The sequence below is a fragment of the Wyeomyia smithii genome, chromosome 2, assembly GCF_029784165.1.
Source record: "Wyeomyia smithii strain HCP4-BCI-WySm-NY-G18 chromosome 2, ASM2978416v1, whole genome shotgun sequence".
Classification (NCBI taxonomy): domain Eukaryota; kingdom Metazoa; phylum Arthropoda; class Insecta; order Diptera; family Culicidae; genus Wyeomyia; species Wyeomyia smithii.
The window spans coordinates 264,847,241-264,860,543 of NC_073695.1; the positions used below are offsets into that span (position 1 = coordinate 264,847,241).

Here is a 13,303-nt window from a genome sequence, read left to right on the forward strand (position 1 = left end):
TTATGAAGTTCTCACAAGTCACAACCATAAATGCATGAATGGATGATAATTGCGCGCGTTTGATAAGCAGAATGTGTCACATGGACAAAGTGGATCGTCAGAATTAACCGCGCTAAAGGAATCGGATATTCATATTAGATAATTTCAAAGGTTTATTGTTCTATCTAAGTTTACAGGTAGTTTACCTTTTATGATTAGCAATAAATGCTTATACCTAGAATATTTACTTTCCAAGACAACAATGTTCACCATTATTTTTGATTACGGGGGTATCATATTCGTACGAAAGTATCGGATATTTATGCTTTCGTTTGAACCAATTTAAATGTTTACGCCCCTTTATTTGGCTCGTTCGAAAATGAGAATAGTATTTTATGAGTCAGATACAGCCGTAAACAAGAATAAGTTTGTTGTGGCGAGATGGACCAACATTGATGTTAGCCGTCCGATGAACAACACAAACAAAAAAAGTTTGTTGCACTCGGAGACATTTACGACGGGAAAAAACCACAAATCTAACTTTTTGTTTGTAGACAATGTGTCCATCGCTATCAAAAGCGTACCTATTTAAAACCAATCTAACATAACCGTATCAAAACTCGATGATGATTGAATCTGTAATGTAGCGGCCACAAAAAAAAACATCAATATTTCCATTGAGCCCAGAAGTAGGGATACCATCCGTCCTGATTTAGCAGGAAATGTCCTGATTTTGGAGTCCTATTTGGGCGTCCTGATTTATTTTTTATATTATAGCATTTGTCCTGATTTTCATAAGATATCTAATTTTGTTGTAAGCTAGTAAGCAGAATTTTTGAAAATTGCTCAATAAGTGTTTTCGATTCCGTGTCGCAACGCTCACTTCAATCGATTTTTTTTTCATTAGTTAAAACTCAGTATAGTAATAAGAAGATCCGTTAACGCGTTGACTGTTACCATTAAGCATCTGGCATTTGTTAAGTTTAAGTTGAAACAGTTTACGTGTGTTGAATTTTTAAAGCATCTACTAATGCGTAACAATTCGAAGCGGTTTGATAAAAGTGGAGATACACTCATTTTTTTAATAAGTATTTTTCCACACGGATTTTCGAATTAACGGTTTTTTCACGTGGATTTTTAAATGGAAGAATTTTTGAATTACGCGTTTTTCCACGAGGTACATATCTCCGCGTAAATACAAACTGAGTGTATTTTAAGTAAATAAAAGAGTGTTATATTGTATTTTAAAGGGTAAATCACATATTATGTGATATATTTGCTCATACTTCGAAGAATAGAATGGCTTAGTCAAATTTGTTCCGAGAAAAGGTGTCCTGATTTCTTACTTCGACCAGATGGTATCCCTACCCAGAAGTAGAGTAAAACTTTGAACAATAAATGTCACTCATAACTTGAGCAAGATATAAACAGTGCAATATTAATTGAAAACGTTTATTTCATATAAAAAACGCGCGTTTACAATTGGTTCTGTTCTAGTGCTTTGTTGGACGAAACCGTAGTTGATGCCTAGGATATACTATTTTCACTATGATATTGTGAAAAACGCTGCAGCAGCAGTTTTGTTCATCGTTAAAACTATTAGCTTAATCAAAATTTAAAAAACTTGATTGCGTCAAAAAGCTAGCTTAAATAGGATTTAAATAACAGTGAAAACTGTAAAAAAGAACTAATTACATCCTAGACATCTACCTATTCGGCTGTTCCTTATTAATCATTGTGACATTTGAGCAGAATTAGTGAAACCAATGACCTGCATTTCAATAAATAGTATCTACTGGTAACTTCCCACATCCTAGGCTTAGTTCGCCTTCTTTTCCAAGGCTGGTGCCTGTTGCGTGGTCATCGCTAACCGAACTTTGTCGATCACTTCGGTGAAAATAATGGTACCGGTGAAGACTAGAATCGTTCCAGTCCAGTGATAAACGGTAAATGGATTACTAAAGTAAACAATAGAGAACAGCAACGAGACAAACTTTCTCAATGTGACGACAAGGGTCACCGTCAGTGAGGAGCATTCCGTGGTCAGCACGTACACCGAACTGATGCACACGTACTGAGTCAGGACATTTCCCAGCAGGTACAGCCAGGTGATGGGAACTGCGATATTGAGCACCGGTACGTCGTACAGCGGACTTGCGTTGGCTAGTTTAATATGTTCCCAGATATTTCCAGTGAGGAGAAGGAAAAATGGCAGCGGTAGTAAGTGTGTATAGAATAGAGCCTCCTTCGGATGTTTTCCGTAGCGCTTGTATAGCACCTCCTGGTAAAGTCCCATTCTGGCGGACACGAATAGTGCCAGCGTCAGCAGCGAAATTCCAAGCGTCCACCAGAAAAACACCGTCATCGGATCTTCCTCGACCGTCTCGTTGACTTGGGTGCTTTTGACATCCTTACCGGAAACAATCGTACAGATCATAATTCCCAACGTGATCATTCCCACTGAGAGGTACTTGGAAAATGCATAGCGCTTCCGCAGTATAATGATTCCCATGATCATATTGGCAATTAGCGATCCCGCCCGGAAGATCATGTGCAGCGGCATCGGGATGTTGAAATCAAACGCATAGTTGTTGCACACGCTGGTCACGAAGAACATTACTACCAGAATGGTGTAATCTTTCAGACCAATCCGCGGTTTCACGGTGCCACATTTCGATGTGAACAGGAACCCTTCGAGTGAGATGAACAGGAACTGCAGAAAGGTGATCAGATTGCCCGATCCAGGATCGATTCTGGAAAAGACGAGGGTTTTATATTATTATCCGCCATCGAATATTACTATTTGTTGGTGTTTATTTATTTTGAGATAATTTTTGTGCACTAAATTTGTGACATGCCATTGGTTTGTCCTTCAACGATTCAAGATTCTAAGAATGGCTGTTATCAACGGTAGTTGAAAATTAGCTACAAACTGAAAATTGTAAACACTCGAAAAAAAGTTATATTTTAATCAAGTTATCCTGGGATATTGCCTCTGTACAACGCATAACCGCATGAAAAAACGTCATACTTTTAAATTCATCATAGCTTGCTCAGATGAAAATTGCCTAATGCGCTGTTCACAATCTAATGTGCCCCCATTCTCTTGACTTACTTGACAAGCAGCTCCAGGAATACCACATTACTGCAGCATCCCACGAAGACCATCACGATGGCAAGTGCAGCGTTCATTGTTTACGTAATCTATACCGTACAGCCAGACGTAAGCATTAACTAACTTTAGCTAATGAAAGCAGCCGCAGCAACGAACACCGAAATACAGCCTAATGTCCTACGTGAAGTTAGAATATATTGCACGAGAAACTCACAGACACACTAGCGAGGAAAAACGAAACCATTTGTAACATTCAATGGCAAGTTCAAGTGGCTGATCGATTAAGGAAATTCACTGACATGACCAGCAAAGCCACAATTACTACAGCGCGAAGTGGTCAACGCACAACATTGACTGCCCTCGAACTGCCACACTACCTGTCAGCGATAGTTACGGTTCGAATGTACACATCTCACTATTATGTTCATTGATGCAAAACCCGTGTCGTAGGTATGCGTTCAGTCAACAAAGTTCCGTTTTGCGTTAGCTATTCGTCAAACTGACGAAATTGACATGATACTGCCAAATCACCGCCGGTCTCGGACAAAACTGCATAGTCATTCGTGGTTGTTGATAAGTTATACAAAATCATCATCACTTTTGCAAACGACAAGCAAAGATTAAATTCTCTCATGCCGATGTGAAGGTGAACTAACATATGTTTTGTTATGAACACCCTGTTGCACTACTACAGTCACTTTACAGAGTGCACGTGTGTGCTTTATGAACCCGAATAAACAGAAGCATCCTAATTTAAACTCCGCTACTATTTAGAACCGTAGATATACCGTTGAAGGTACTGTAACCATAGAATTTGCTAACTTATTGAAACTGAATTTATATCACTGATTGAAGAGTTATTGTCAAAAATAACCATTATAGTGAAAAAATATAACAGCAAAAAGAGTAACTTCGAATGTTAACTTCGACTCAAAAAGCTTTAGAGATACTCAGAGAGAGAGAGAGAGAGAGAGAGTTATAAGGGATGAAGAAACCCGTCAATTTGGCAACTGTGTTTCACTTGTCAGAGGTGCCAGATCTCTTCTCAAAGCGCAATGTGGACTAACTTTTTCATTCGACTCGTATAACTGATGGTAACCGTGGAAATCCTGGGAAATCATAAAGTGCATCACAAAAACCTTGACCATACAAACCATACCATTTGCAGAAAGCATTTTACATATTAAGATTCTATTTGCAGTGAGTTATCACGAGTTTACGCAGCGGGAAACTTTAAATATTTAAAATGTTTCTTCCAATGGTGGATTAAAACTAAGAAAATGCTATTCCAACACGCTATGTAACTACCAACTCTTGTAAAAACAGAACCTCAAATTAAAAACGAAAGCGAATCGCATGTATTTCCTATTTCATATGTATTTTCTTGATAGTAATCAGTTTATTAGATGCTGCATATAAATTCTAACCAGCTGCATTGTTATTGACGTCAAGAACATCTATTTTACGCAAATATCGCATGAAAAACAATCTCCTGTGTATATTCGTCTTGGCTAAAAATTAAATCTATCATTATTTTCCTAGTTCAAAAGTTCAAATCCAGAAGTCGCACGATCGTTTTTAGTTGTGCGTTAAATCGCCAAAAGGCGATTAATATGACTGTTTGACTGACAGCTGTGCCCGGTGGAAACTATGGTCGTATGCTGACTGGGAAGGGGGTCGTACGCGGCTGTATCCCCATAGGGGCGGCGTACAACAGCGTCTGACCCGGAGCGGGCGGCTGAATTATGGAATGCTGTATCCCGCCAGCTACACCTAAGATGGCAGCCCCATCAGCAGGATGTAGGTATCGCGACCCTGGTAAGGTAGCATACCGAAACCTTTCATCAACCACGAACAACGATTTTAGAAATACGGAACGGATCAATCGGCAAAGACCTAGGCACGGAAAAAGATTAAGGTAAACGATTGGAAATTGGGTACTTGGAACGTTCGATCTCTCAATGAACCGGCGCGGGCTGGCTTGCTTGCTCGAGAACTACAGCGGCAGGGAGTCGAAATCGCAGCGATTCAGGAGGTTCGGTGGCCAAATTCCGGAGAAAGGGAATTCCGTGCAGTAGACCCTATTGCATGCACTTCTTTCAAGTACCACATCTACTACAGTGGCGGCAAAGCAGCGGAACGGGGCGTCGGTTTCGTAGTGCTGGGAAATCAGAAAACAAGAGTCATCCGGTGGAGGCCCGTAGATGACCGTATATGCGTGTTGAGGATTAAGGGCAAATTCTTCAACTACAGTTTAATCAACACCTACGCACCGACAAACGACAAATCCGATGAAGTCAAAGATGAGTTCTATGACAAGCTTGAGCGAATCTATGACGAGTGCCCAAAACACGACGTAAAAGTCGTCATCGGAGACGCAAACGCACAGGTTGGGAGGGAGGAATTCTTCCGTCCGGTCATTGGAAGGCATAGCCTCCACTCGTCAACCAATGAAAACGGCCTGAGGCTGATAAACTTTGCCGCGGCCAGAGGAATGGCCATATGTAGCTCCTATCTTCCACGTTTGAATATTCGGAAACACACCTGGAGGCATCCAAATGGAGAAGCCTGCTCCCAGATCGATCACGTACTGATTGACGGTCGACACTTTTCGGATGTTACTGATGTTAGGTCTTTTCGGGGACCAAACATTGACTCTGACCATTATCTCGTCGTTTGTAAGATCCACGCACGGTTGTCGAACGTGCTGAAATCTCGCACAGAGAGGACGACGCGTTTCAACATTCAGCGGTTGAAAGCTGATGGCGTGGCAGCAGAATACGCCAGAGAGCTGGATCAACGGATCGCAGAACAGCAGGAGGAAGGAGTGGAAGACATAAATGGGCTGTGGAGCAGTATTCACGGCGCCATCGAAACGACTGCGAGAGAGGTGGTAGGTACGACGCGTGGAAGGCAGCCTAACGGCTGGTTCGATGCCGAGTGCCAGAGAGCGACAGATGAGAAGAACCGTGCCAGGAGCCGCATGCTCACTGCGGCTACGCGTCAGAACAGAGAGAGGTACAGGGTGGCAAGAGCTGCTGAAAATAGAACCCACCGTCGGAAGAAGCGCGAGTACGAGGAGCAGGTGCTCGCCAGCGCAGAGGACAGCTATGCTCAAAACGACGTGCGGAGATTCTATAGAACTGTCAACAGAGTCAGAAGCAGGAATTTCCCGGTGCCGGTCATGTGTTATGACAAGGACGGCAACCTGCTTACTGATAAACCGACGGTTGCAGCCAGGTGGAAGGAGCATTTTCAAGCGCTATTGAACGGTGAGGAGCCGGATGAGCAGAGCAGGAACAGGATGACGATTATGAGTGACGAACAAGCTGTGGAGCCACCAACACAGGAGGAGGTGAAAAAGGCGATTAGTGAGCTGAAAAACGGCAAGGCCGCTGGGAAGGACGGTATCCCGGCCGAACTTCTAAAAGCGGGAAGCGAGCGGCTGTACTATGCGATCCACCAGATAATACTAAGGATCTGGGTGGATGAACAAATGCCGAACGACTGGTTGGAAGGCCTCATATGCCCTATCTATAAGAAGGGCCATCGATTGGATTGTGGCAACTATCGAGGGATAACGTTGCTCAACTCCGCATATAAAGTGCTCTCCCGTATCCTGTTCTTCAGATTGAGACCGCTAGCGGAATCTTTTGTTGGCGAATACCAGGCTGGTTTCCGACAAGGGCGTTCCACGACGGATCAAATTTTCACCCTGCGACAGATCCTCGATAAGTTCCGGGAGTACAACTTATCGACTCACCATCTTTTTGTGGACTTCAGGGCGGCATACGACTCAGTGAAAAGAAACGAGCTGTGGCAGTTCATGCTGGAACACGGTTTCCCTGCGAAACTAATAAAGCTGAGTCGTATGACACTGGAGGGATCAAAATCGTGCGTGCGGATAGCTGGCGAGACATCAGCCGCGTTCGTAACGTTGGATGGACTGAAGCAGGGGGATGCGCTCTCCAACATACTGTTTAACATCGCTCTTGAGGGTGCAGTACGAAGAGCAAACGTCGAAAGAAACGGTACGATCATCACAAAATCTCACATGCTTCTTGGCTTTGCGGACGACGTCGATATCATCGGTATCAACCGTAAGGCCGTGGAGGAGGCCTTCGTACCTTTTAAGAGAGAAGCAGCGAGATTGGGACTTGTCATTAACTCCGCCAAAACGAAGTACATGGTAGCTGGCAGAGAGCGTGGGAGTCCCCGTGGTGTTGGTGCTGAGGTGGAGATAGATGGGGAACGATTTGAAGTGGTTGACGAATTCGTTTATCTTGGTACGCTTGTGACATGTGACAACGATATGAGCCGTGAAGTGAAACGACGAGTTGCAGCTGCGAACAGGGCCTTCTACGGACTACGTAACCAGCTAAGGTCCCGTAGTTTGCAAACTCGCACAAAACTAGCGCTGTATAGGACGCTGATACTCCCGGTGGCCCTTTACGGACATGAAGCATGGACGCTGAAGGAAGCTGATCGACGAGTGCTCGGAGTTTTTGAGCGTAAAGTTCTGCGATCGATACTTGGCGGTAAACTGGAAGACGGAGTGTGGAGTAGACGCATGAATCACGAGTTGTACCTGGTATACAAACATGCTGATATAGTGAAGGTAATACAGCGGGGCAGGCTGCAGTGGGCTGGACATGTAGCCAGGATGCCTGACGAGAGAGCCGCCAAAACTATCTTCAGTAGAGAACCAGGAAGAGGCCGTCGACTCCGTGGTAGGCCTCGCACGCGGTGGATGTGCGCGGTGGATGTGCGCGGTGGAAGAGGATGCACGATCTGCTGGTGTACGGGGAGACTGGAGAACGGCTGCCCAAGACAGAAGAAGCTGGATATCTCTAATTCGTTCGGCCCTGAACCGGTGAACGGTCCGTTAGCCACAAAAGTAAAAGTAAGTAAGACTGACAGCTGGCGCTGCAGTAAAAATAATGATGATTTGCAGGCAGCATTTTACCTATCAAGATTCTATTTGCAGTGAGTTATCACGAGTTTACGTAGCGGCGAAGATAACTAGAACAAGATACCTGACTCACAGACGTGCCACTCGATGACGATTTCATCGAACAGAAAAACAACGATAAATTTTGAAATAGTGGGCAATAATACCGCTACTGTCGCTATAAGCTTAGATTATTGAAACATAGATATCCAACTCAACCAACAATACGGGCAACAAAAATGTGGCGCCCCTCCGAGTATGATGGCGATTGGGTGAACTACATTTAATGAGCACACACAGAAAAATATTAAGGTAATTGCTATCTTTTTAGGCTTGGTCAGAGATTTGTGCGGTGTTTTTAACAGACTAATCTATATGGTCTAGATAATAATAATAATTTATTACAACAGGACTATAATAAATGTCAATGTATGAGATGACCATGATATGAATTATTTATTTTGAAGATAGTATGACTAATCGTTCATAGTCGTTTCAACAATATGTTTTTAAGCATAACCAAAGATGACTAGTACACAATACGTTACTCTTGCAGTATGCAGCGGACACGAGTTTCGCTGCGCGTGAACGAAAATTGAACTAATTTGTATACTGTTTTTTTGGTGATGACAAGGTGGTGAAAGGTGAAGCATGTTTTTCAATATCATTGTATGGTCCTGTCATCTAATTTTCAATATCCTTATACGGTATTGCCATCTTGTTTCGTTTTCATCTAGCGGATTGAGCATGCTAAATCGATTTTGCTAATAATCACAGTTTTAAGGTCATCAGAGGGCACCGTTATAAAGGTGTTGCGAGCAAAATGTATGAAGTCAGGTATCTTGCTCTAGTCATCATTAGCATAACTCATTTGTTGTTTGTACCAATTTTAATAGTCGATTGAGAACCACTATACAGCTTTAATCCCTTTGCGGAACTGGTTGGGTTAATAATTCTGCCTCAGCGGTCAAATAATGCTGTAGGATGTTCTCCTATTCGGTTTGTAGCTTCCGTTGCAGATTATTGTTTGTGATCTCATTCATTATCAATTTCACTATTACTTGCTTGAATGTTCAAATCGATTTATTCATATTTACAAAGAACTGAGAAAATCAAATTTGGAAATTTTCACTCACCCTTTTAAGTTCTATTTAAAAACGATTCAATATTTATTTTGGTGAATACCGCTAAACGCTATTTTTAACTAAGGCTTTACATTACTGCGTTGAAAATCGTTGTTATATACGTCTCTTAATATCCTCAAAATTCACTTACAACGCAAAGCATAGCATAACTTATTTCGTCAAAATTCACGAACGTCAAGTCCAACATAAACAATGTTAAAATAATTTAAGTGAATGTGAAGCTTATTTTTCTTTTCGTCACCTTCGACAATTCGATGAGAGTATCTATGAGATTTTTACATTCTGTGACTCATGCTAATCTGTAAAATTACGCGAGGTTTCTTTGCATTGTTGTTGTGATAAATTGAAATTGCAAATCATCTAGATTATATTGTAAAGTCGATTGAAAACCGCCGTACAAATCTGATTAAAAGTAACATGATATTTTTCTGGGTGTGAGAATCTGGTCAAGCTCACCACTGAAATGATAAGGAGTACCATGATATTTTTCCGAGTGGATATGCTTTAGTTCACCCAACGGCCTACAGATGGCAAGTTCATAGTGTTGCCTTGAGATTATATGCAGCGAAGCCCAACTTGGATATCTATGTCTCTTTAGTCTATGCTATAAGCAAGCGTGCACATTCATTATCAAAGGCAAAAACCATAGGAAGTGCCGCTTGTCTTGTAGTAGCGGGTAAGGACAGCGTGCGCCCCGGACAATCGAGTTGGCCGAAGGCCACGAGTGTGTTGCATTGAATTTTTAACAAAATCAATTTTTTTTTTCATTCCATGAAACAATTAGGAAACGGAAACAATGAACAAGGAAACAAAATAAATATTTTCAAAACCATCTTTTTTGTATAAATTCTCAGAATTTTTCGCATGGGTGGTAATACTTTATCGAATCAAATAGCCAAAATTGTCCTCAAGCATTACGTATTTTATGGACGTTTTCTCACAACATTTCAGCTCTAGTCATATTTAAAATAAAGAAAAAATTTCCTGCTATAAATAATCGAACCTAAAATGGTACATTATCGAGTCCATATATAATCGAGTCCATATATAATCGAGTCTATATATAATAGATTCTGACCTATAAATAAGTACAGTGACGTTTCGATTATACCAAGATCAATTTCTTATTTATTACATGTTATTTTTTGTGTGTATGTGTTAATATAAGTTCATATGTGTGTGAATGTAAAGTTTTGAGTGTTCGGTATAGTTGTGCTGTTGGAATTTCACCCGAAATTATAGAAATCGTGTAAATCTATTTTAACAAATAATAAATTCGAATGAAAGAGGCTGGGTTTCACCACTAGGTGGATAATTTCGGGTTTCATTTGAATCAACATTAATTATCAATGATTTTTCGGCCTTTCGAATGATTCGGCCTTTCGTGGTTCGGCCGTTTGATAGATTCGGCCATTTGTTATTTCGGCCGTTTGAAATTTGGCCGTTTGTGATTCGGCCGTTCGTGTTTCGGCCGTTTGTAGGTAAACCCTTACAACGAATAATGCTGCCACCTGATGACTTAAATGCACATAAAATTGGTTATTAGCAAAATCAATTCATCGTGCATAATCCGCCAGATGAACATGAAAACTAGATGGCAGCACCGTTTAAAGATATTGAAAATTAGGTAGCCGCACCGAGCAAGGATATTGAAAATTACATGGCAGGACCATACAAGGATATTGAAAAAAATTGATTTGCCTTCCGCCACCTTTCTGTCATCATCAATTTACCAGTATACTAAATAGTTCGACTTTCGTTCACGCGCAGCGACAATCATGTCCGCTGCATACTGCAAGAGTCAGGTATCTTGTTCTAGTCATCTTTGTTAGTAGGCAATAAGCTCACATGATGGTGCATGAGTGTAGCGTTTCGAATAAGGACGAAGATTTTTCAGGATTTTTGTGGAAGAAGCAGGTCTGTTTGTCTGTGCCTGACTCTTGCAGTATGCAGCGGACACGATTGTCGCTGCGCGTGAACGAAAGTCGTACTAATTTGTATACTGGTATTTTAATGGTGCAGCAAGGTGGCGGAAAGGTGAAGCACAAACAAACAGACAGAAGCACGTCGAAGAATCGAGAAAAATCTTCGCCCTTATTCACAACGTTACACTCGTACGCCACCATTTGAGTTTATTGCCTACTAATTTTCGTAAAACGGTTTTTGTCTTTGCTAAAGGGTGTATACGCTTGCTTAAATTAACACCAGCGGCATTACTGATGGTTTTTGTCTTCGATAATGAATGTGCGCGCTTGTTTATAGCGTCACTAGTGGCATTATTGCCCACTGAGCCAGATTTCAAAATGATTGTTATTTTTCTGGTCGATGAAATCGTCATCGAGTGGCACGTCTGTTTGTCTGTAGGTGAAGCTATTTTTTTTTTTCAATATTCTTGTATGGTCCTGCCATATATTGCAAATTTCCGCTGAAATGCGGATTACAGACAACTTGCAAGCAAAATGCAAACAACTTGTACCGTAAGGCGCCCTAATTCTGCGCGGTTCTTAATTCTGCGCACTGCGTATTAAAATGTTAAAAATATATCAATTAAAAGCAAATTTTCAAAAATGAAGTTTGAAGTGATTTCCTATTAACTGTTAACTTTCTGCTTATGTTTCCTTTCTTACTAAACGGCATCAACATTTTGGTACGAAGTGCGCAGAATTAGGAGCCGCGCAGAATTACCCCTCACGGTACGTCAAATTTATCGTATACCAGCATACGAAATGAACGCGATAGACTGTATAGATACGATTAACAAAGGCATTCTGTCGCGTTCGCTCTAGTTGACTGGGGTATACGATCAATCTGGCGTGCACGTTATCTGCATTTTGCTTGCAAGTTGTCTGTAGTTCGCGTTTCAGATGCAATCAGCAATAATTCTCAATATCTTCGCAAGATGGGCAATCTAATTTCCAATATCCTCATACGTTGCTGCCATCTAGTTTTCATTTCACGATAAATCGATTTTGCTAATAAGTTTATACCAAAAACATCATATCAAGAAGACTGGCATCTCTGGATCGATCCCATACAAATGACAAGCGTCAAATCAAACAGCGCACTCCATCTGTTAAAGGTAAAAGTTTGCATCGCTGCGAAGACAGAGTGGGCGTATGTGGTGGTCCAACCTGTGCGTTCGGCTTGCATTCGCATCGCCAGCACACACACTACCATGTGTCAGTTCCACTTTTACTCGAAAGACTGCGCTGTCAAAACTGTCGCTCAATCTCAGGCAGAGTTCCCAGTCTTCTTGATATGATGTTTCTGTTTATACGCATTTAAGTAATCAGATGGCAGCACTAACCGTTGTAAAGGAGTCGTACACTGTAAAAAAAATTCACGTCGAAGTGAAGTGATTTGCTGTTTAATTCGCACTACTTGCCGAACATTTCAAAGTGAAAAGAAAATCCTTCGAAACATGTTTATGCAAAGAACGGTGAAATCAACAGCAAATCACTTGATTTTCTGTTGTTATGTTCATCTTTTTTGATATTCTTATGTTTGAGATACAAAATGTTGGTCATTTGGATATTATCTGCTAATCACAATAAATTTAAAAAGTTTCTGTTTATTTTAGATTTTTCAATTTTATTTTATTCTAGGTTTTCAATTTGATTACAAAATGACCACTGTCGCTGTGTCGGTGTATTCGAATTCAGGATCTGTAAAAGAGTTGTTTTATTATTATATTATTAATATCAAAGATTCAAAAGAACTTACTTCCAAACAAATTTTTAATCTCCGGGGAAAATGTGCTGCTTGCGCCTTTCGCCATCGCGACTATTTTTGTTTCGTTTTATGTTTTTGACGTTTGTCAATTGGAATCGCAGCTGTAATTCAATTGATTTGAACAGTGGTGCAAATTCAAGAGATATTCATTATAATATGATGGTGATTTCCATTGAACAGTTTTCAACGCAAGATCATTTCATTAGAAAGTGTTAATCATTGTGAAATCAACACTAAATCACTTCAATTTGCAGTGTGACGTGACGAATCGAGTCAAGTGCAAAAACACTTGAAGTAATCGTGGCATTTAATTACAGTGTAGGCAAAATGTATGAAAAAAAAAACTGGAAATCAGGTATCTTGTTCTACTCATCTTTACTC

The 13,303-nt window shown here is 40.9% G+C and overlaps 1 protein-coding gene and 1 long non-coding RNA gene across 2 annotated transcripts; both read right to left on the minus strand.

The window, feature by feature from the left end:
• Nucleotides 1-1,415: 1,415 nt before the first annotated feature.
• LOC129721296 (UDP-xylose and UDP-N-acetylglucosamine transporter) lies at nt 1,416-3,735 on the minus strand. Its single transcript, XM_055673720.1, has 2 exons — nt 3,095-3,735; nt 1,416-2,732 (listed from the first exon to the last, which is right to left on the minus strand). The coding sequence occupies exons 1-2, from the start codon at nt 3,169-3,171 to the stop codon at nt 1,799-1,801; spliced, it is 1,011 nt and encodes a 336-aa protein (XP_055529695.1). The 5' UTR covers nt 3,172-3,735; the 3' UTR covers nt 1,416-1,798.
• A 9,019-nt stretch (nt 3,736-12,754) lies between these two features.
• On the minus strand, nt 12,755-13,237 carry LOC129723219 (uncharacterized). The gene is made up of 2 exons (XR_008727734.1): nt 12,914-13,237; nt 12,755-12,855 (listed from the first exon to the last, which is right to left on the minus strand). It is a non-coding gene; the product is annotated as an uncharacterized LOC129723219 (long non-coding RNA).
• Nucleotides 13,238-13,303: the final 66 nt, after the last annotated feature.

Excerpts from the sequence above, each read along its gene's own strand:
- LOC129721296 (XM_055673720.1), bottom strand. The coding sequence starts at position 3,171 with ATGAACGCTGCACTTGCCATCGTGATGGTCTTCGTGGGATGCTGCAGT. Across the intron at positions 2,733-3,094 it reads TTCCTGGAGCTGCTTGTCAA|AATCGATCCTGGATCGGGCA; the intron begins GTAAGTCAAGAG and ends CGTCTTTTCCAG.